General features: G+C 47.8%; 5 protein-coding genes across 5 annotated transcripts; 1 reads left to right on the top strand and 4 right to left on the bottom strand.

Moving 5' to 3' along the window:
• Nucleotides 1-7,132: 7,132 nt before the first annotated feature.
• Nucleotides 7,133-9,094, bottom strand: FSUBG_5497 (arginyl-trna synthetase; the record flags this gene model as incomplete). Its single annotated transcript, XM_036683599.1, has 6 exons — nucleotides 7,133-7,225; nucleotides 7,278-7,625; nucleotides 7,720-8,238; nucleotides 8,296-8,434; nucleotides 8,491-8,540; nucleotides 8,603-9,094. 6 exons carry the CDS (start codon nucleotides 9,092-9,094, stop codon nucleotides 7,133-7,135), a joined length of 1,641 nt encoding a protein of 546 aa, XP_036539009.1.
• A 2,168-nt stretch (nucleotides 9,095-11,262) lies between these two features.
• FSUBG_5498 (uncharacterized protein) lies at nucleotides 11,263-13,843 on the bottom strand (the record flags this gene model as incomplete). Its single annotated transcript, XM_036683600.1, has 5 exons — nucleotides 11,263-12,179; nucleotides 12,297-12,583; nucleotides 12,651-13,376; nucleotides 13,448-13,519; nucleotides 13,716-13,843. The coding sequence occupies 5 exons, from the start codon at nucleotides 13,841-13,843 to the stop codon at nucleotides 11,263-11,265; spliced, it is 2,130 nt and encodes a 709-aa protein (XP_036539010.1).
• A 1,096-nt stretch (nucleotides 13,844-14,939) lies between these two features.
• On the bottom strand, nucleotides 14,940-16,102 carry FSUBG_5499 (arsenate reductase; the record flags this gene model as incomplete). Its single annotated transcript, XM_036683601.1, has 2 exons — nucleotides 14,940-15,506; nucleotides 15,563-16,102. 2 exons carry the CDS (start codon nucleotides 16,100-16,102, stop codon nucleotides 14,940-14,942), a joined length of 1,107 nt encoding a protein of 368 aa, XP_036539011.1.
• A 423-nt stretch (nucleotides 16,103-16,525) lies between these two features.
• On the top strand, nucleotides 16,526-18,001 carry FSUBG_5500 (uncharacterized protein; the record flags this gene model as incomplete). The annotated part of the gene is made up of 4 exons (XM_036683604.1): nucleotides 16,526-16,815; nucleotides 16,877-17,160; nucleotides 17,209-17,350; nucleotides 17,398-18,001. 4 exons carry the CDS (start codon nucleotides 16,526-16,528, stop codon nucleotides 17,999-18,001), a joined length of 1,320 nt encoding a protein of 439 aa, XP_036539012.1.
• Nucleotides 18,002-18,428: 427 nt separating this feature from the next.
• On the bottom strand, nucleotides 18,429-20,753 carry FSUBG_5501 (polybromo-1; the record flags this gene model as incomplete). The annotated part of the gene is made up of 5 exons (XM_036683605.1): nucleotides 18,429-18,844; nucleotides 18,893-19,418; nucleotides 19,467-20,397; nucleotides 20,450-20,544; nucleotides 20,676-20,753. 5 exons carry the CDS (start codon nucleotides 20,751-20,753, stop codon nucleotides 18,429-18,431), a joined length of 2,046 nt encoding a protein of 681 aa, XP_036539013.1.
• Between the last annotated feature and the right edge of the window lie 688 nt (nucleotides 20,754-21,441).

The raw sequence follows: 21,441 nt of genomic DNA on the forward strand, positions 1-21,441 counted from the left end.
GCAGTCACACTCAGCGATCATTAGCCATATGTGTCAAACACGGAAGACCAGTATGGGAGGCAAGAGTCGGTATATTACTAGGGTACTCACACAAATCCAGATCCATACAACCTTTTTTCTTGGCGGCAGTTCGTTGATGGGTACCACAGGCAACAGTGGAAGGGCAGCTAGAACAAATAACTCGTCAGCCCTGTGCATAAGGGGGGCTCCAGAGCATGGACACTGACCAACAGGTGCTCGATGGATTGTGAGGCTCAACTCTACCAAGCCGGAACAGGCACCAGGCAGCTGCAGGGTATTGGGACCCTCATTTCTGACCATTCTCAAGGTGACTGCAGCGAAACGTCGTACAATGACTATGACAAGCGAAGTCAATACCAGATCCAGTGTGGCACATCCCGAAATCGAACCCGGGCAATAGCTCTGATTACTTACATTATTGAGTATACATATAAACTGAAGGTGCGTAGGTGCGTGAAAGTCAAGTGGTGGAAACAGTCTTCGAAATGGCTTGTGGTGTATCCTTTGATGAAATCAGAAGAACGGCGGGCGGCGGCTTTTAACCTTTATTTTTAAGCTAGATTCACTCTATTTATATTAAGAAGATCCTCTATATCGTACTTAAGGTGAGCACGCTTCAACTTACTTGTTTCCCGTGTTACATCGGTTTACGGCCGGTCGACCCTCAATGCGCTTGTGTCTTGTGATGCTTCTTGCACAGGGATAGCTGCGGCGTGGGACTAACCAGACGGAGCTCGAGCGGTGGCGGAATTATCAAAACATCCTTTGACACCGACGTGACCGACTGACGGGAATCCGGTAGAGTTCAACGCAAATCGTGTCACCGGCTTAGGCTACCTCTGCCGACTCAACCCTCATCAACCGTGCCTTTGCCGAAGATTGCCGTCTTGTTCCTCTCTAGTTCGCTTGAGAAAGGGCCAATGGCCTCAATAGTTTGAAGGTACATACTGACATGGAAGAGGGTGTCTCAGAGTGAGTGTGAGACCTTGACTTCAAGGGAAATCCCAGTGAGGGTGGTCCGCTAAACACAAATGTCGAACGAGCCGGTGAAGACAAACCCCTAGGAACGCCGAGTTCGGAAAGACTAGGGGTATTGAACTGTGATTGCAGCCTATTCTTGTCTTGAGAAGATACCTATGTTCACGCAGATGTGGAAGTCTCAGCTTGGCGGCCTGTGTGTCATTTTCGGGGTCTCGCAATATCGGTGCACACACGCAGCCGTGGAAGCTGCGATGCCAACGGTTGGTGTCAGAGCCCTCAATTAAAATAGATTAGTACCTACTAAGATAAAAAACTGATAGATACATCCTACGAAACTTCTGTTTGCTAGCAGAAGCAAATTGTTCATATTTAACCTTTATATGTGACCCCTGGGCAAATGTTTTGTCAACACACTGATCACGAAGCGTGATGCACGATGACGTAGTGGCGTCCATCTTCACGATTTAAGACACATGGCTGCAAGGGTCCTTGTATTCCTAGACTTGAATTGTATAAAGCGGGTGTATTTTAGATCGAGAATGCAATGCAAAGTACCTATTTTGGTCTCCTGTGTCACATACCGCCCGCTGGGTGACGTGGAAGCGTATGAGCCCATACATATTGGTTGGTAACTCTGCTGTGCTAGATTGCTATGTTCTGTCTTGGATTGCACGTATGAGGTAGTTGAATGATTTGTTTATGGAGGATGGCGGATGGCTTTTCTCAAATTGGAAATCGCCACCTTATATCATGGGCCAATGCCAGTTGTTCACTTACACATGGACACATGACTCTATCGGACAATCTGGACCCACCAGGAAGCACGTAGATCGATGAATTAGAATGAAGAATTCGACAACACCACATGGGAGGCGCAGATATTGTGGAGGTCAGCCGTCTATTCAGCCTTACTACATGTCGATTGCGAGTCCCCTGGCCTGTACTGCCTCGTAGAATGCCCCTCAAGCTGCCTGGTCGAGAAGGCGCCTAGTGTTCATGCTGCACTGTAATTAGGACCAGAAGTCAAATTCTGTGATAAGATTCTAGCTGTCAGCCTCAGTATTACACTGCTAGTTCGTTCACTGTTGTGTTTATGCAGGTACATGGTATTCAACAGAGGGAGACGGGTGTGGCACTTGAGGTCAACACTGCCCGAAACTTAGATTCTTCGACCTAATGCCACTCATTTGCGTATTCTCGCCATGACAATCTGATACAGAATTCCAAACGATAGAACTCATGTCCCTATAATCTCTTTAGAACGCGCAAATCGGATATCGCGTCAAGACGATATACTCAATATGCCAAACTCAGCCTCCAAGAAAGAACAAGAAATCGAGGCTGCAAGTCTTTCATAAAGCCAAATGATTATAACCTTCAATTTATGTTCTTTTGGCATGAGTGGGTTCTTAATTCCCGGGTGTGGTAGCCTTGTCATCGAGAGTTGAACTCATCGTGTTGTCGAGTTTCTATCCTTGACATCAGCCTAATTACAACCAACAATTTCCAACCCCTTCCCGAAACATGGAACCGCAAGGCACTCGCACCAGCACATTCGCAAGGCCTTATATTCAGACCAAAACTCGATTATTCTCAACCTATAACGGTGTTGCTTCGGAGCCACAACCGCGGTTGGCCGCGCTCGAACTCCCTGAATCCTATGTTAGGCGATACTGAACACTTCAACATGGGCGACTATTGACACGACGAGTCTCGCAGTTTGGACATCTATCAAACCCACAGCGAAAGCACGGATCGACCTTGATATTCATGCCACCTTGCCCACACATGCACTGACAGGGAGAAGTTAGCTCGATAGGTACAAAGGCCATTGACGGGCTATGTATCAGGCCGCTTTCTTCACTTACACATGTCCATATCCAGACTACCTTTCGTCTAGGAGGTACCTCCCTAAAAGGTGGCCAAGTTTGTAGAAGGTGGTCTGTTTGAAGTGGTTGTGAATGATCTTCTTGAGTTAAAGATAAGTCATAATACATGCCGAAGTCAGTCTCCGAGTTCAGGTCGACTTCAGGTCTCAGACTGGTCTTGCGGCCTGACGCGCGCCGGTTGCTAACTGCAACTAGAGGTTCGTGGTGACCTTCCTGCATCGTGTCGGTGAGGCTGATTTGATACATATGTACATATGGTTTGCTTGGAAGCTGATGAAATACGAATTGGGGGCCTCGAGCTCTTATAAACTCGGACGAAGCAGGGCGCAGTTGCGGAAGAAAAGAACCGGGACATACACCGAAATATATATAGCAATACGCATCCCCTGGCGTCTGTCTGACCGTCCTCCATCAAATCAAAGGCAGCACTAATATCAGGGCCATGCAGGGTTTGCCTTTTCACGTCACACTGGCTCTTCTATCCGATCCCGGCCCTGTGAGGCATTGTTTCTAGACTGGACACATGCACACCGACATGAAGGCTCACAGGGGATGTTTCATCCAATAAGATCCCTTCGGTACACCTAAGAATACCTAAATAGGACAAAGATGCTACATCCTTATTTGGTCTTTGCTCCTGTGCCTTGTAACTAAGACTCGAGTCTTGAAGTCAGTGACGCAAAAGAAGCTGTCTCACATACCACCTCATTTCGCGTGTGTTAATTCAGTGTAACTTCGGGCAATACTGGAATTTGCGGTACAAGAGTTGACCTCCGAGTGTCTTTCCTGTGAGACCGGCATTGAGAGATCAGGTGATGATGGTGTGGATCAAGAACGTGGACGCCAACTCCATCGTCCGCCATGTCTCTGAAAGTTCCAGTATCTCAGAAACAAGCGTCTTACACGGAGGGTTTAAAGACTATCTTCTCTCACAGTTTTATAAGCTCCTGCCCTCCATAGATACAAACCCTGCAATGAAACCATCGACTATCTCAATCGATCAGTAAGCTGTAAGCACGTGAATGTCTTATAATGCATTCTCTGTGGCTTTTTTTCGACCGATCAGTCAAGCATTGCCACACTCTAGCTACATGAAGGACTACGCAGCCTGAAGTTGCCTGTTTTCTCGGGCGTTGGTCGGGGTTCCCCGAGGTTGGGACACAATTCAGCCCAACCAACACACCAATCATTGTATACATACAGCTAGTATCAACGACTTGAGTTCGGACTGTATTCTGTAGCCTATAGCGGAATATTCCCTTCCTATCAAACCTCAGCTGTGTGACGCATCTTTAGGGACAAATCGGGGTTGGAATATCTCTGAGTTTGTGTAGACGTGGCAGGAGTACAGCAAGCACCAGTCTTGGACATTTGACTTAGCTTATGAGTGGGCTGAGTGAACAGGAATCTCGCCATACCGAGGCTTTATTCGGACTGCAAAGAAGGATTTATAAGAAATAAAAATTGGCCATGGATGGCGTGTGCATTAGATGAAAGAGAACTAATACAAGTGGGCCGTCAAAGTTCGATCTTTGTGAAGGAACCCAATCCATCCCCATAGGTAAGATGTACTGGATGACATAATGTACCTAGACAACCATTCCTTGAGATACCAACTTGGTGCGTTGTCTGTGTCGTAAATTCCATCTGATTATGTGCCAATGTTCAACTTCTCTACTTACAAACGATGGCTTCAAATAGCAATTCGAGCATACCAACTGCTTTATTCCAACATAAGACCCAGATGTTGATAAGCTACCATCTCCTAGACAGCGCAAACCCAGCGGCTTTATCTTCATCAACCACCCGAGGGCCATGCCGGTGCCTTTTCAAGTGGACATCAACGTAATACTTTTACGGGGGACTCTAGAGAAACCTCTGGATGTCTAGCCTTAATTGTAGGCTTCTTACTTCAAGGTTATTTTACCCTAATCTCTAAGTAGCTTCAACTTGAAGGAAAGATCCCACAGGTAATAGCCGAAGGGCTGGGTTCTTAGTAAACTCTGTTGTCTTGTGTTCAATGAGGCAAGTAAAAATTGGTCCTCTAGACTGCGTTCTCAAGTCATTATTCTATCGCGGCTTTGTTGAATAAGTCACCAGACCATAAACCGATATAGTAGGCTCCGATTTTGAATCTGCCATCGCCAATCAGTCTGTACAGGAACTATTTAGGCTAAAGTTTCAGTAACCCAATCATGATTTTCATCTCTCATACATATGTATAATTCCCCTTCAAATATGCTTCGGGCACCAGACACTCCAAAGTGAGCTTAGTTTGATAGCAGTAGGTTCAGAAACACGTTTGCTTCACTAGCAAAAAGGGGGCAAACTTTTTCCTTTTCATATCAGTCTTTTCAACTATGAATACTATCAATCCTTCCAATGGGTACACTATGAATATTGTCCCCGTTGCGTTCCGATACACGACCATCTTTGTGGAAGCTCAACGACCAACGATCAGGGAAAGTATTCCAGGAACACAAACCACAAGATCGGCTACGAGATACAAATTTCTAACGTGGAACATAATATTGGCTTTCAAGATTATGAAATGGTCCTCATAGTTTATCTTGATGGCTATAATGTCACAACATGTGGCGGCATGTTGAACCAATCTCTCTGATCTTTCTGGTCCCGAACAGGTTGCACACAAACATACAAGGAACACAGATTTTTACAGACCATTAGTCTCGGCAAATTTTATTGTTATGAAGCTGATGTGTCTCTTAGTTTGAGTATATAACTTCAGGCAAAGAATCATTCTACGCCTTATACTAGGATTCCACACCTCGGGTAACAGCAAGAGGGAGAGGAATTGGCAATCAGCGATTTCTACACTTTTTGTAAAGCTCTCTTTAATTGATAAACACCAGCCGGTGACGAGTTCGCTGAGATGAACCCTCTAGCCGCTAAGCCTATCCCACGACGTGACTGTATGTCGGTGAGCAACCGCGGGCCGGCCCGACGGGTTGATACTTCAATATTGCTACAGGGTGCGCTTATTAGAGTACTTTGATATACAACCGGCTTGCGTCTTACTTGGATTTCATAAATGACACACGGCGGAGGAGACCTTGTACTGTGCAACAGCATAAATGTAAGGGGTGAGTTCCACACCACCCCCAAGAAATAACTATGGATGCATTAAAGCACCGAAAACCACATATTTCTTCTATTTTCTTGCCATTGCTGCAATTCCTGCGTTTCTTCTTTCTATAAAGTGGCTTCACTTGTCAGAATTCTGTGACGAGGGTAGATACGATTACCATTCAATACGTATTAGTTGTTGAACCAAACCTGCAGTGAGTCACGCAAGAAAACCAATAGATTCCAAACTAAAATTGAGCTCAGCCTATAGTTCCTTTGATTCTTGTTCTCTTTTAAAGCAGGGAGTGGTAATGGGACCAAAACAGCCCATGATCGGTGCCGAGGAGCTTGGTGGCCTCAAAAGTGAGCTGAATATACCATTCTTTTCTAATCTCTTTCTATGAACTTTCTAGGGGCTAATATGAAGTCTACTCAAGTCAACCACTCGCTGTTTCCCCCAGTTCCTTTGAGAAAAATACCGTCACGCCGAAAATTCGTGTATGTGTGGTTCTGCGTAAGTTTTCACTCGTCCACGTTCAACCCTTAACCATTTAACACTATCTAACATTCCTCCAGTGCCAATGTGGACACGGAGGTATGAAGGTCAGCGTTGACCCTTGCCCTAACTGCGGCGTGCCCCGGTGCTCGAACTGTGATACGAGACGCTTCAATAGCTGCTGAAAACCCACAGTCTTGCCACAGAGAGACAAGTTCGTTGTTTGAAAGGATTGGGATGAATAGTCATTTTTCGTACTTCTTGCCCAAGAAGGCTCCATATACCTATCACCTTGGAAGTAATTGTTGGTTCTTACCCAAAATCTTCAATAGATGACGGCGCAAAAATGCGGCCCCTGAGTAGTTCCAGAGCCAACCAATGCACTTCCGTATAGTTTCAGTCTTTGAGTCTCTCTTGAATTTCTCTTGTATCATCCCAAGCCTTTCCTTGAAATATGACATGAGTGCATTGCCAAGTCGAGTGACTCGTCTCCGAACAATGTACAGTATACCAGCTGTGCAGATGACCACAAACAAAACTACCATGGTAATGTAAAGTGGCCAGGATTCTGGGTCGTCCTTCTGGGGTTTTCCGCTGTACACTTGAGCTATCAGGGTCAATATGCCAAAAACCTAGCAGATTAGCTTTGCAGTCCTATCTATTTGAAGGCGAGGCTCACAAATGCTGCGATGGTAAACTCCTGGTTCCTTTTCTCCCTAGCCTTTCGCTCGTCTGCATCGTCAAACTTTTTCTGAAACCTGTCGTTAATACACTCTACTATTGTGCGAAGCTGAGCAGCCTACCTCTCGTCTTAGCTCTTCAAAGGTTTCTTTTATTTCTCGTCTTAGCTCTTCCAATGTTTCTTTTGTTTGCTCAAGTTTGCCTCCGGTAGCTCGCAACCTGTAGAGTGAGTCTCTGATGGAGCGAAGAGACTTCATGGCCTTCCCATTGTTGCGCAGGCTTTGCCATAACACTCCTTGGGGCGCTCCATCCGGGTTAAGCTGCACTTCTTTGGCCAAGAAATTATCCACAGCCTCTATTAGCTTCGAGTTGCAGAATATCACCTTACCCAGCAGTTCAGAAAATTCCTTCCAAGCTTGTTTGACTGAAGGGTATATGTTTTCCACAGATCCGTCTCTTGCACTAGACATCTACCAGGGGTTAGCGGTCCAAACGTAACGAGACACTTTTGGCTTCTCCAAGAAAGCTCACTCCAAAGAGATCAGGTAGGGAGTGACCACTCACATAGATATCCAAACTGTACTTGAAAACTTCGTAGACATAGGCATGATATCCGAATATCTTGTCAAGCTGTTTTGCCAATGCTGCAAGAGAGTATTCCCGGGGGAGCCACATGTTCATGGGCCCCTTGAGCTCTGCTTCATCTATGATGTGGTCGACGCTCACTTCTAGGCTTTCATCTTCATTTTCGTCCTCACTTTCTTCATCTTCGTCGCTGTTTTCATCCTCGTCCTCCTCGAAGAAGTTCTCGTCGAAGCAATATGCAGTCCAGTGCGGCTCACTTGGGCCCGTTGTGATCAGGGCGTACACTGCTTCATGTAAGACGAGCTTCTTTTGGAACGAAAAATTTTCGCCACATCCTAGACGCGATCGCGGATCCTGTAAATTCAGGGAATCAAGGGGGTATCGGGCACGAAACTTGTGCTTGCTGGTATGGAAGACTCGCTTATCCTGTTTCTCCGAAGGTCCAATGGCGAAAAAAGGAAGATTGAAATTGAGGACGAAACTCGCATTCCAAAAGTCCTATAGGGAGAGCATGGTGAGTACTTGAGATCTAAATTCACTTTTTCATCCACTTACCGAGACTCTCAGTGTCAGATTCGGAGTTGGGCTTGACGAGATGTAGTTTGAGAGAAGGTCTCGAAGACCATCGGCATGTGGGTGTGGCGCTGTACGCAGGATTGCTAGTACACTTGCACCATCTGGATTTTTGATGTGCCTATTCATATCAGAACAGAACAATCAGGGCAAAACTGCTGTAATATTTAGACTTACACTTGTCGAGCTGGTCCAATCATCTCTCCTTCTGTGTTAAGTCGGAAACGCTAGAGTTGCACCAGTTAGTAGATTGCCCTCGGAGAAGAGGAGGGTATTTGGAAACACGTACCTCGTTTTTCAAGACTTGATAGAACCCAAGACGGTCCAGCACTTGGCCATACCAATGCTCCTGTGCTATTCCGTCTTGAGAAAGCCAGTAGTTTCGATCCGAGACCCATGCTTCTGGTCCGTTCTCTTTCAACAACTGACTGTCCTGAGCTCTGTCTGGATTAGGATTGTCAAGAATCTCGTCGGCGCCCTGGCAAAAGGCTTGAACACAGAGTGTATCATGTTCCCAGTGGAATAGGCCTGGATTGCGGTCCATGAAAGCCGAGATCTCTGAGAAATCATAGCCGGACCTTTCTTTGATAACCTCGACAAAGGGCTTATTGTGTTCCACGGCTGAGATCTTGTATCTGTCGATCTTAGACTGGTCTCTCCATTCATCTGGTACATCCCATATGGCATCCTTGACCCAGTCATAGTAACTTGCAGCGCGGGAGAATTTGCTATGGGCTGGCGAGGTTATTGGGAGAGTTCTGTTGCGTCTCAACAGCTGCATATTTCAATTATAGCAGCAAATATGTCTATCACATCCATTATTGTTAGCCAGTGCGCCAAAGGTTTGTTTTCGTGTCAGACAAGAGCTCATGTGCACATCATGATTCACGAACAGGTAAAGATAACGCGCGAGGATTTGAATATTCCAAGCCATCTAACGAACAAGTGGAATCTGTTGAAGAAATTGTCATGTCTTCTCTTCCTCTTCCTCTTCCTCTTCTTCCTCTCCTTCCTCTCCTTCCCCGGCCATATCTCCAACCAAAATCGTACGTACTGGCAGAAATAACTCGAGGCTCAGTTTTGTATCAGCACCTTGAAGGATGATTTCAGGGGTCCTATAGTTAGGGTGGCGAGATAAATGTGTTAATGTAGATAAGGGAAGTCGGTAAGATAGGTCCTCAGGTTCGGTATAAGGAATATATATGTTTGATCTGCTATTAAAGCGTCTTGTATCACAATTCGCACACCTTGGAACTCCGCAGTATGGACAAGGATCGACTGTTATCTTCATTCCGCCGTGGCCGCACTGACACTTAGGGAGAGTTAGAAGATATATATACATTTCCAAGACTAGTAAGAACGCGGGTGTTGAGGAAACTAGCAATAGCTGCCTGAGTCTCATGAATTGCACTTCTGATCGAATTTACTCACACAGATCCATACGTATACAACCTTCTTACGAGGAGCAAGCTCGTTGAAGGGAGTCTGAAAGTAGAGAGTAGGAGGCGCAGCTTTAAGGCCACCAATTGTCAACCTATGGATTTCCCAGCCATAGTGGCGTGTATGATGAGAGGAAAGGGGGCGTACGGCTGAGAAAAAATATAGAAGGCCTCAAAGAAGGATTAATCCAATCGGCGACAGCGAGGGTTGAATTGGGATTCTCTGGCTCATTGAGCCAGATGTAAGCTTCATGAGTATATGCTGTCGCCTTGTGAGTTTTAGTCTAGTCAGCCCTCTGTAGTGAGTGGTCTGATGACCAAAGCCCGCACCTTTTCTTGGATATCTTGAGAAGTTGACGTTGGGGGTGATGGTGATGCCATTGGACTTTTCTTTTTCTTCCTTTTTCTTTTGTTTTTGTTTTTTCCGGACAACATTGACACCCTGGATGAGATTCGCTAGAGTCGGTGAAAAGAAACCTGGCAAAGAAGGAAATACTGTGTAAGGCAGACACATGCAGGGTAAAAGCTTTAAGTAAGGCACCTAATAAATCATGACAGCCCAACAATCTCAGCTCAACATGTGTCGAGACTATCGGATGGAACAGCCCTTCCCCCCCCCTGCTAGAATAAGGCAATATTTCCTCCCGAGTCATTGGCAATAGCTTCGATCATTGTCGCATTCGTACGCTTGTGTTGTGTCCCTCGTCGGTGGACAGATTCCATAGGCGTACTGTGTACCATGTACAGCGTTCTCGGTCCACCTTGATCGGTGAAGCGATGATGGAAACTATTGGCTCATGTGTAGCACAATCTCCTGTCCATTCCCCAAGGTTTAAATACACCGGTGAGCTTGGAATTCTAATTAAATCAAGCCGTATTGGTATGGGTGGCATAAGTGAGTTGTCGCGAAGTTTGTATCATTGATATAAATGATACAAGGTAGCGGACGAAAACGTAAAATTACCAAGTTTGACGGGTTGGTACGACAAAGGCGTATGCGTTCGTCAACACGTATATATAGGTCTCGAAAATGTAATTGGTAAAATTTCGTGTCTCACACTTCTTGTCTCACACTCATCGAGTTCGTAGAAGTGACAGGCCAGGATCACCTTGGTTTCTTGCGGATTGTGCAACACAACACAATATTCACCAAAGGTCCCGGATGTGGGCCCCGGACCCCGAAAGAAATCAGACACATCAGCGCTGCTGCCCAACAATTACGAAAGATGTGTTGCGTTTATCAATGTATGATTGTCACATGATGCACAAGTGTCACAACAGCGGTCAAGTAGCTTCAGAGCCCAATGTAACTCTTTTCAACTCTAACCACAGGGGATGTTTCCTAGCCCTGATTTTTACGTCTGAGAACAAGGACTCTAGACCCTGTGGCTTATGCAGTTGTTCCGTATATCGGGAGTTTGGATTCGGGCGTATGATAGGTTACCGGTAGCATGCACTGCGGGAAGATATTGCTTTTTCTTTTGTACAACGAAGACTCGGGTACCTACATTTATTGCTCGAAATTACCCATTGAGTTCATGACGATAGCACTCCAGTCTAAATATCCATCAAACCATATCGACGGATCAACCCCCTGCAGCACTTCAGAAGCCCACTGTGCTTCCGGATTCCAGTCTGGCATGGCAAACACTGTGTTCGAGCCATCGCCCAATGATGCCACAGCGTCAGCGCCAGCAGTTTGTCCGGTTTCGCTCATGTTAAGGTCCACCATATCCGTGTCTCGGGCCTCATCATGTATCTTGAGCGCCTCTGTCCCAGCAGCGACGATCTCGGCCCATCTTTCTAATTTTGCCCTTGTAATCTTAACTTTGATGGCGCTCATGCTCCAGAGGTTGTGATCCGAAGAACCAGGTTCGGTTGACGCCATCTGGAATGATGCATTGGCCTCTTCAAACCGTGCGCAGATCGCTGATAGTATCCCGGTGATGTCAAGGGAGAGTCCTGCTTGGGTTTGGATCTGTGACCGAAGAGAGGCCACAGCAGCTGGTAACCTCGGGTCTGTACCCTCCCGGAGTGAGATCGGGCTGGTTTCATGGGAATCTCTTCCCGTCGTCACTGACGGTGTTGCAACTGATGGGCTAACACTCGCCGAATATGCCGAGTCTGCCTTGTAAATCTCATCATGGGGGTCTCGTGCGCTTGTGTCCTTGGGCATCGGTGTAGTAGCCTTTGTCAAAGGAATCGGGGCAGTGTATTTGGCCCAGCGACCAAGCATTGTCATCCCGTAAACAAGTTGTGCAACTACTGATGTTGTCTGATTGTAAAACTCTGGGATCGGGACCGTAAGCCAATCATCGAAGAACTTCTTTAAGGCGTTTCTTGACTGGTAAAAGATGTCGAGAGCTGAAGCAGCCCCCAATGTGGGAGATGTTAATGACTCTGACATGGAGACAATCCTAGGGGCGTCTAGTATGGGAGGTTCATATAACCGGAGCATGGCCGTATTTAGAAACATATTTATTACTCCTGCAAAAGTCAGTATCAGTCAATCGGTAGTAAAGATTTACAAGTCCTAGGACTCACTGTCGTTTTGAAGCTCAGGAGACAACCCATTTCGGATTCTGTCGAGCTCACCATGGAACGCAGAAACGTAGGCTGATAATGGTGCTGCTGGTAGACCAACAACTTCTTCCGCCGGGTCATCTGGAGCATTGAGTTGTGCAATCCTCTCCGTCAAGTGCTGGACCCTCACGAGCGTCACGAGGCGCATGTCCGTGTCGTACTCCCTTTCCTGCTCAAGAACAGCCAGACATTGTTGTATGTATTTGGTATACCGCATCGGTTCTATCCGTAAGAACCCAAGAGACATCCTAACAGCAGTTAGTCCCAGAAGAACCGGTGATTGATAGTGGTGCAACTCGCGATGAAGATAAGTACCACACTCCTAGCAAGGCTCTCCTCTCCTCGTTGGTCCTTTCTGCTGGTTGGAATGGTGTCACGACCATCAAGCTGGTCCGTTCGAGAACACTCGGACTGCGGTGCAAGCCCAACTCGCCCACGAGAGTAGAGGCCAAGGCAATCAAGTTGTTTAGCTGTGCATGCATGAAGCAGTGATACTTATACCATGCAATTATGACAACGATTCCAAGCAATAGGTCCAAGGATCGCTCGGAGCGGATAAGCATGTGGTCTGCTATGTACTTCATCAGATGATACATCTGGGCCCTCATCGACTTTAGGCTGCGATAAGACGTAACCATGCGGATAGCTGACATGAGGAAAGGCCGCGCCGTCTTGAGCTTTGCTGCTGTGACACCATCGGGGATAATGACGAACGGGTGAAGAGCCTGCAACTCTTTTCGATAGAGCTTCAAGAGCTCCTCATCTGAGGCCGGAGGAGGGGGGGCCACCCCACTGGCCTGTCTGCAAATACATTGTGGAGGAGCATACGAGTTGTAAGTATCAGGTATTGACCAATCTATTGTCTCAGGAGAGAGTGAAGAATCTCTCTCTTTCGTCGAAGGCTTCCTTTGGTCAGCAGTGGTAGGGTCAACCTCAGTTGGGATGCAAGTAGTGTCTGTTGCAAGATCGGCGTTGGTGAGGCCACCTGCTTTGAGAAGATTGACTAATCCATTTAGTCTCTCTTCTATCTGAGCAGTTCGTCTAAATCATGTCAGTGACTGACGATATGTGGATGCGATGTGTTGTTAGGGTTGTATGGTAGGTTAACTTACGATGGTTTGACAGTTCTCTTTTTCCGGGGTCGATGAACCTGCTCTGTACAATTCTTGACTAGTCGTTCACATCTGCAAAGCGTGTGTCAGTCCCATTTTCCCTTTTCAACCGCGGTCCGGGGATTAATTATGGAGAGGCTCCGTAATGACCGCCGAAGATCCGGTCATAGGCCTCCGGAAATCTCGGGCTCTTCGGAGCCGCGTCCCACGTAGCTAACACGCCCGAGAAATCATTGAAACGTAGAAAGGGTGTTAAAAATAAGCTTACCTATCGCACTTTGATCCAGGCGTGTTATTTGACCGTATACACTTGGCTTTCGCTGTAGAGCACTGTGAACAAGCAGCACCCCATTTAGCCGTTGCGGGCTTTGGCCTGTCTGTGTTGGAGGATATCATAACTGAGACCTGCCGTGCATAAAGAGCTTGCAGAAGAGAAATGGAAGGCGGTGTACGCTGACAAGTCCGGCGGAGATTTGGCGAAAAGCAGAAAAGCCCGGTTCTTTAATAAGTCGTGTAGTATTAGTTAGTATTTATCAGGAGGATAAGGGAAGACGTCGAAACCCGGATTGGGCGGCTTGGAAAGTCCGGTTAGTTTAGGGTGGGTCCAGGGGTTTCAGCTCCAAGCCTCCAAGAGCCTCATATAACGCCATGTCGGTCGGAATTGGTGAGTAAATGCCGGTGAAAGCTTAGAAATACATTGATAAGACTCACGAAAGGACTCGACTGAGTTGCTAGATCAGTGGGCGTGTTGTATCAACGTGTTCCTCTTATCAAGTATCAACCTCAAGCTGGTGATGCATGATATCATCAAAGCTCGATTCGAAATCCGCTATTCAAGCTCACTTATCAGCTCCACTAAGAGAAGCATGTGCTGGAGTGCAATTTTCATGAGTTTACCGGAGCTACTCATGTCACTGGACACTAGATGGTATACCATGACGCAGCCAAGATACATACATAAGCTCCATTGACGGGTTACTATGAGACAATCCATCTCTACGAGAAACATCTATCATTCAGAGCAATGGTCACTTCTCAAGACGCAAGCATCGAACTCGCGCGGAACGGATCAAGTGTTTACAGATAACACCATCATATCATATGGACCGACAAGGAATAATATTGAAAGACCAGGAGCCCTGCTCAACACGCGTCATGGCATGTTCAAGCTCAAAAAACCATCATGTGAAAGAGGGTCGTCATTCACTCATTACGACATGTGAAAAGGCACTCTCATAAGTCGAATAGTTGCATGCTCTTGTACTCAATGAACTGGTCGCAAAAATCGAAACGCATTCTAACAAAAGAAGCCCCTTATCGAGGCACCTGATACAAGCTCCTAGCCTTTGTACGCCCGTATGTCAAATACACCATATGATGATGATACATGCCGCCCTGGAGTCATTATGTTGTGAAAACTCCCCAAGTCGGCTTACACAACTCCAGCAGCCTGACAGTTCCCATAATTCTCCCCATCTCCCCCTTTCCAACTTTACTTGGATCTCGACACACCAGCGCCAATCACTCCAGGAAGCTTCTCCTCACCAACGCTGAAGAGCATGCCAATAGCCATATACAGAATGGTAAGGAGGGCAATGGTGAAGCCAGCAAAGAGCCAGAACTGGACACTGATGTCCTTCTTCTGGCACATGCTACCACCCCAGTGAGTGACACTGCCACTCTCGGCCTTGGTGACTTGGCAGTGGCAGACGAAGCAAGAGTCCTTGCTTTGGCCGTATTTGTTCAGGCACTTTCCATGGCCTGTGCAGTTGCCAGTAGCTTCCATGCAGCTATCCTCCGAGGTAAAGCATACAGCTTTAATGGGGTTCGAAGGCTTCGCAGGCGTGGTAGAGGTTTCGGCCGGTGACTCGGCTGTCTCTTCAATAGACGAGATGACGGTCTCAGCCTGTCGACGTCGAAGCTCTTGATCCTTGTCGGACTTGTCCTCAGAGTCGACGTCGACGGGGAGGAAAACCAGGATGGTCTGTAGTTCGCCTGACTCGGCGAGCTTCTGAAGCTTGGGAAGCTCGTTTAGTAGGGTAGTGGGGTGGTCACCATCCTTATCGCGTCGTTAGAAAATGACTCGGTAGGATAGAAATGAAAGGGCTTAGTTACCTGGGACCTGCTGTATGACGCATAAGCAGATTGACCGTTAAAACACTTCTCGTCCAAGGCAGCAATCTCGCTCAGGGGACACTCGGGCATCTTGGCGAGGACATTTGTGAAGACCTCGGGATGCCCGCCATTCTCCTTGCTAATATCCGTGGTGAAGTCGGGCTGTGTGTTAAAAAGCCAGCCAAAGAACGATTCGTATTCGAAGGAGGGCATTCCATCAATGGTAATAGCGAGCTGGCGCGGCGTCGCGGTCTTCTCATCGGAGAGCAATGGCGCAGGGGCCTTTCCATATTTGTTCATTAGAGAGACGACACGCCCTTCATCGTCGGAGGCTGTGAGATCGCGAAATGAAAAGTCCTGTCCCTCGGGGGCGAGGCGCTGGTAGAGGATGAGACGGGCTTCGCTGGGGGTGATACTCGTCGTAGGCTCGATGTGATGGGATCCTCGGAGGATGTAAACTTTGGTACCGTCAGCGGCGGGTTGTTGAGATGCAGCAGCAATGCCTGCAAAGGCTGCACTGAGCCCAATGTTGAGCTTCATTTTTGATGCGGATTGATGAAGCTTGGTTGTCTTGAGGCTGAAGACCAGGCTGAGATAGCTTAACGTCGCAAGCTTGATACAGGCAACGCGAATCCGGGATGATGCACGTGTTGGGTTGCGGCCGGGTCTGGAGTTGTTCCATCCGTCATACAGTGCGTCAGCCCCCCAATTAGAGCTTTACAGTGGCGATTAAAACAGTGTCTAGGGTATTTAGCACGGTCTCGCCCATTACACTACCTTACCTAGCAAGCTAATCACAACCGTGAGACAGCAGTTTAGCTGCAATAGTTGTCGACATTGTCACGATGCATGTCATTCCTTGAATCACTAATTCAGCAGCGAGACCAATCGCATCTTTTTTTCTTACAACCTGAGCAATTTTTATTCGGTGTCGTCGTCCGTGGTAGCGGCAGAGGAGGCGACATGTTAGCTCGGCAAACTGTTCTGCGACAAGCAGCTCTCCCCACGACGAGATTCCGAACCCAACGATTCGTCGCGAGCCAGATCCGACCTCTTAACAGGCAAATATCGTTCTTGCCGTGGCGTCAAAGGCAATCGAATCCTATACCGGTCTACTTCTCTAAGCCAAATCCTTCGACAAGCGCCAATAGGGTGAACCCAGTCTACAATGGAAGCGCGAACCAGGCGGGGTCCGAGGATGTCAAGAGAGGACTGAGAATAGTGAAATGGACTATCTTCCGACTCCGACTCCGGTATGTCTGGCAGAAGAATCTGTCATGGTTGAGCGAACCATGATGCTAACACTTTGCGAAGCCGTGCGATCTTCACGACTATTGTGCTCTATGCCTGTTGGCAAATCTTCATCGCCGTTGTATTCGATCCCATATTCGACTGGGCTGACGCAGAATGGGAGGCACTGTCTGAAAAAGAGAAGGAAGAAGCCGAGGCACTCCACGACCCTGACGAACCGTTGATATTTCTCCCTTTCCCCTTCACAACCACAGAAGTTAAGCAACCTCCATATCGGGGTTCGGACCCCGAGTGGCAAACATTCGTCAAGGTCAGCCAGGATAAGAAGCTCCTTCAGGAGATCAAGAGTAAGTGAAGCTATTCTGAGGAGATTTCACGTTCTGACTCATGCATAGGTGGTCTGGCAAACGAGATCAAGCGTGGCGTTGAGCGGAACCCTGCCTTCAATAAGCTTCTTGGTGGAGAAATTACCGTGAGGAAGTACTGGCTCGATATAATCTTCCCGCCTGCTCCTCCACCGATACACTATGTCTCCGGGTGAGTTTTCAACCTAGACGTGATATGCGCTGGCTAATTCGATGAAGAATCATGATCGATGAGGAGGGCATTTTCTGGGGTGATCGACCCATCGACTCAATTGCTGCTAGCTTTCTTGCTAAAGCACTTTACCCCAAAGCTCTTGCTATGGGTTGCTGGACCTTTGTCAGTTTCTTAACGAAACAAGTAGCGTTGGATATCTCAAAAGCGATCGGTTTAAGCGAACCTGATACCCCAGCATCTGGCTGGCACCAACCTGTGCCAGTGGGAAACCTCCCTGGCATAATTCCGCCCCCTGCTGCCACCAGAGCAGCAGTCCAACATGACCCCAAGGCACATACCGCACATCTTCCCCCAGTCTTCAACGAGATCATCAGCGCTGCATTTGGTCCAGACGCGAAACTTGATCCTCGTCTTCAAGCTGCTAGTATGGCTGGTGCTCTCGCCTTTCTACGCTATTGGAAGCCTACCAAGAGTCTGCCTAGTAGGGGATGCATTCGAGTCGATGGTATTGTCGAACTCAAGGGAAAGACAGCGGTTATGGCAGTTCTCGTTGCGGGTTACTACGATCCCAAGACACGTCAGTACGTAGCTGTCCAGACTATGCTCAAGCACTTGATGCAGCTGAGACAACGGCCTGCGCCTGGGTAGACTTGTATCATAAGACAAACTAAATTTCGGAAATTATGCAGGGCTTGGCATGGCGTGGCGCATGGAACAGGTTTGGCTTGAGATACCATAGGAGATTTAGAATATCAGCGTTTGATATTACTTTGTTCTACCCTACCCACTTAACCTGTGCCGTGAACTGTTAAATGCTCCCTATAAGCCTATTCCTCAAGGCTAATCCACAAAGAAAAGAAGAAACGCATCCGTATACCGCCTAACACCAGTACCATCCCACGCCTTCCGATATCCTGCTCATAAAAGGCATCGTTGGGTATTGTTCGCACTTGCAAACTTTTCCCTCATCCAATTCAAGGAACTAGTTGCCAACACTATATTTAGTAAACGTTCTTGGAATTGCCCATGCAGATGCCTGCTTTCCCCCATGCCCTAACTGATGACGTCGGTAGTGTTAATTCCTAAGGACGTTGATCGAGATGGTGAAAACCTCTAATTCAACCTCCGGACCGCCTAGAACACGCTCATCTCGTGGAATGGCAGCAATGAGATGTGACTCGAGTACGTTGAGCCCTGGATGTAGCATTGCCTCGAAGGCGCGCTCGTGAGGTTGCTGGCCAGGAGCTTGGTGATGGATGGGCTTGAGCGGTTGCTTGTTGACCAGTGTCCAGAGGCTGTATTGTCTGTTCTGTAAATGGCTGGGTATTGCGGTGACTGCGAGAATACGGGTGAGATGAGGAGGCAAATTAAGAGTGGCAGACTGTTCCATCTCCTTGGGGTTGGGTCTGATGGTTGCCAGTATAGGACTGTGTGATTGAAGAGTGGGATGAACCTGGATCTTCATACTCTCAATGAGAGCATCGTCGATACCTAAAATTGTAAGTGCTTGCCGCGAGTAAATGTGTCTGGGCGAATTACCTTTCCCAGCGCGACGGGGATGCTTCTGGTCCATATAGCCATTAACAAGCGGATTGGTGATCGGTTGGGGCGGCGGCACAGGTACAGGAGCAGGGACAGCAACGGGAGCAGCCGCAGGGACCGCAGGAGTCGCTTGACTAGGTGCAGCGCTAGGCGGTTGTGACGGAACTGCTGGTGACGCCCTTGAAGTCTCCTCTGGCTTAAGAGCACTCTGTACGGACGGACTAGGAGATGGCACGGCAGACAACGATGTGCTTCTGGCCTTTTCCAATTGAGGGTTGACAGCTTGAGCAGGCGTTGAAGTGCGTGCTGTGCCGTTCACTGTCTGGCCGTTTGTCATTGCCATCTTTGCCTGAGCTGGCGCTGGTGAATCCGCAGAATCTCGCTGGCCTCCAACATGGATGGTGATCTTCTTGGGCCCAGGTGTAGGCGTCTCACTGGATCCGCCAACCTTTAGTTTAATCTTTGGTTGAGAAGGTTCAGTTACAACGGCTTGTGCTTGTTTTAACTGATCATAAAAGAATTTCTGCAACACGGTTAGAAATGTTGATGACGAAAGCAAGAAGGTACTGACCTCGAGATCCTGCGCAACCAAGTAGATTTCACTACCTTCTTCATTGTAAAAGTACGCGTTGGTCCACAATAGCTTTGCCTTCTCCTCAAAAGCGGCCCATGACTTGAAATCGCTAACTCCAGTTGAGCCACCACGACCGTGGAAACCCTTGACTGCCTTCTGCAGTTTTCGGATCGACATGGGGTCACTGATAACCTTGAAATACTCTTTGAGAGACCGAGGCGGTAGGTTGATGAAAGCTTCGAAGTAAGGGCCATCGTATCCAGGATCTTCGCGTCGGATAAGCTCCTCGATGATCTTTTCCTGGGCTTGCTGAAATGACAATCCCTTGTAGGGTACATCTTCGTAGACGTGGTCTGGCTTTGCGGCTGGCGCTGCTGGCTTCGGGGTCTCTTTGCCTCGAGTGGACGCCCTTCGACCAGGTGTACGACCAGGTGTTCTCCGCTTGAGTGTAATGGTTCGTCTACGAGAGCTTGGCGCCTCTTCTTCTTCTTCTTCCTCTTCCTCGTCCTCTTCATCCTCATCTTCTTTTTCTTCCTCGGGCTCATCTTCATCTTCGTTCTCGTCATCATTCATTTCTTCGTCCTCGTTGTCTTCATTGGCCTCCTCCTCATCATCCGGGAACGGGGTCGGCACAGCCTGATAACCTCTGACATGATATGCCGGATTTTTCTTGGTCATGTAATTGCTGACAGCCTTTCTCAATCGTTCCGCATCTTCGTATATCTCGGTTGCTCGAGGGTGGAACTCCTTCGCGTTGCTGATCATGCGCTTGAAGTAGCCCTCAAGCTGGGACAAGTTCTCGAATTCGCCATCATTCAGTTTTTGCTCGATCATGGATAATGAGATGGGCATGCGTGTTTGTTCGTAATAGTCTGCATTTTCTTCGCGAGGTGGAAGTTCTTCAAAATTGGTAGCGACAAGACGCCCACTATAGGATGAGTCAATACGGTAACGATAATCGGAAATCGGGTTGGAATTACGCTTTGTCGGCAGTTTTTCGAATATGCTCAAGGAACGATAGGCCATATGTAGTTGTGGATTCTCGAGATTCGCCTTTGGAAAGATCGAAATCGCCCTGCAACGCAGTGTCAGTCAATAAATCGATGGGGTGATAGCTAAGTGACAGAGGTTGTCGAGTTGTGTCATGGGGGGATCTGCGCGAACTGGAAAGATTCAGATTCGCGAGAAGCGACAGGTCGGACTTACAGTAAGTCTGCGACGCTTAGAGCCTCTGTCGTCGTTGTCGACCGCTGCAGCACCATTGGCTTTGCGTTTGCTCTCCATTGTGATTATAATCGATAGGGTCGCCTAATCGAGCGCATCAAAGATGATTACGGTATATTTTCCCCGATGCCTTCGCTGGGACGCAATTGAGGATCGCAAACCTGGAGATCGAGGTCGTTTGCGACGGCGCTTGTGTGGATTTTGACGCGTGCGATCCAATGGTCGCGTCAAGCAAGATACCAAGTCCAGGGTCGGACCTCAAAAAAACAGGGCAGAAATTGGAGGATGCACTGCATAAAATGCACCATTCGAATGTTTTGCAGGCTCCCGTTTTGCTTTAGGCTATCGCGGGTCTATGCAGGCCCTACAAATGCTCCGATGCTGGCGATTTTGATGTGGTGGTAAATGGGGCTGGCTTCTTTGGAGCTGAGGGCGAGGTTTGGAGGCACATTCAATGGATTCAATGCTAGTGGTGGTCCGTGGAGGTGCAGTATCCACTTGGACCTACCAGGAGCTATTATGTGTGCCTGAAAACGGATTAAGGCAACAAGGCAGACAATGATAATGGAATTCAACAATATTGAATGCCAACAGGCAATAAGGACTGTTACTCGGCACAATTCATACATTTTACATTGATAGCGACGACTGTGCGGTGCTATTGTTCTCGCAAGCTTCGAGTCTCATGCATCGAACTTGAAAAACACCCATGATGCGAATTAAAGCAGATCGCCTACGCTATGATCGC

The sequence above is a fragment of the Fusarium subglutinans genome (assembly GCF_013396075.1).
Source record: "Fusarium subglutinans strain NRRL 66333 chromosome Unknown NRRL66333_c0000054, whole genome shotgun sequence".
Classification (NCBI taxonomy): domain Eukaryota; kingdom Fungi; phylum Ascomycota; class Sordariomycetes; order Hypocreales; family Nectriaceae; genus Fusarium; species Fusarium subglutinans.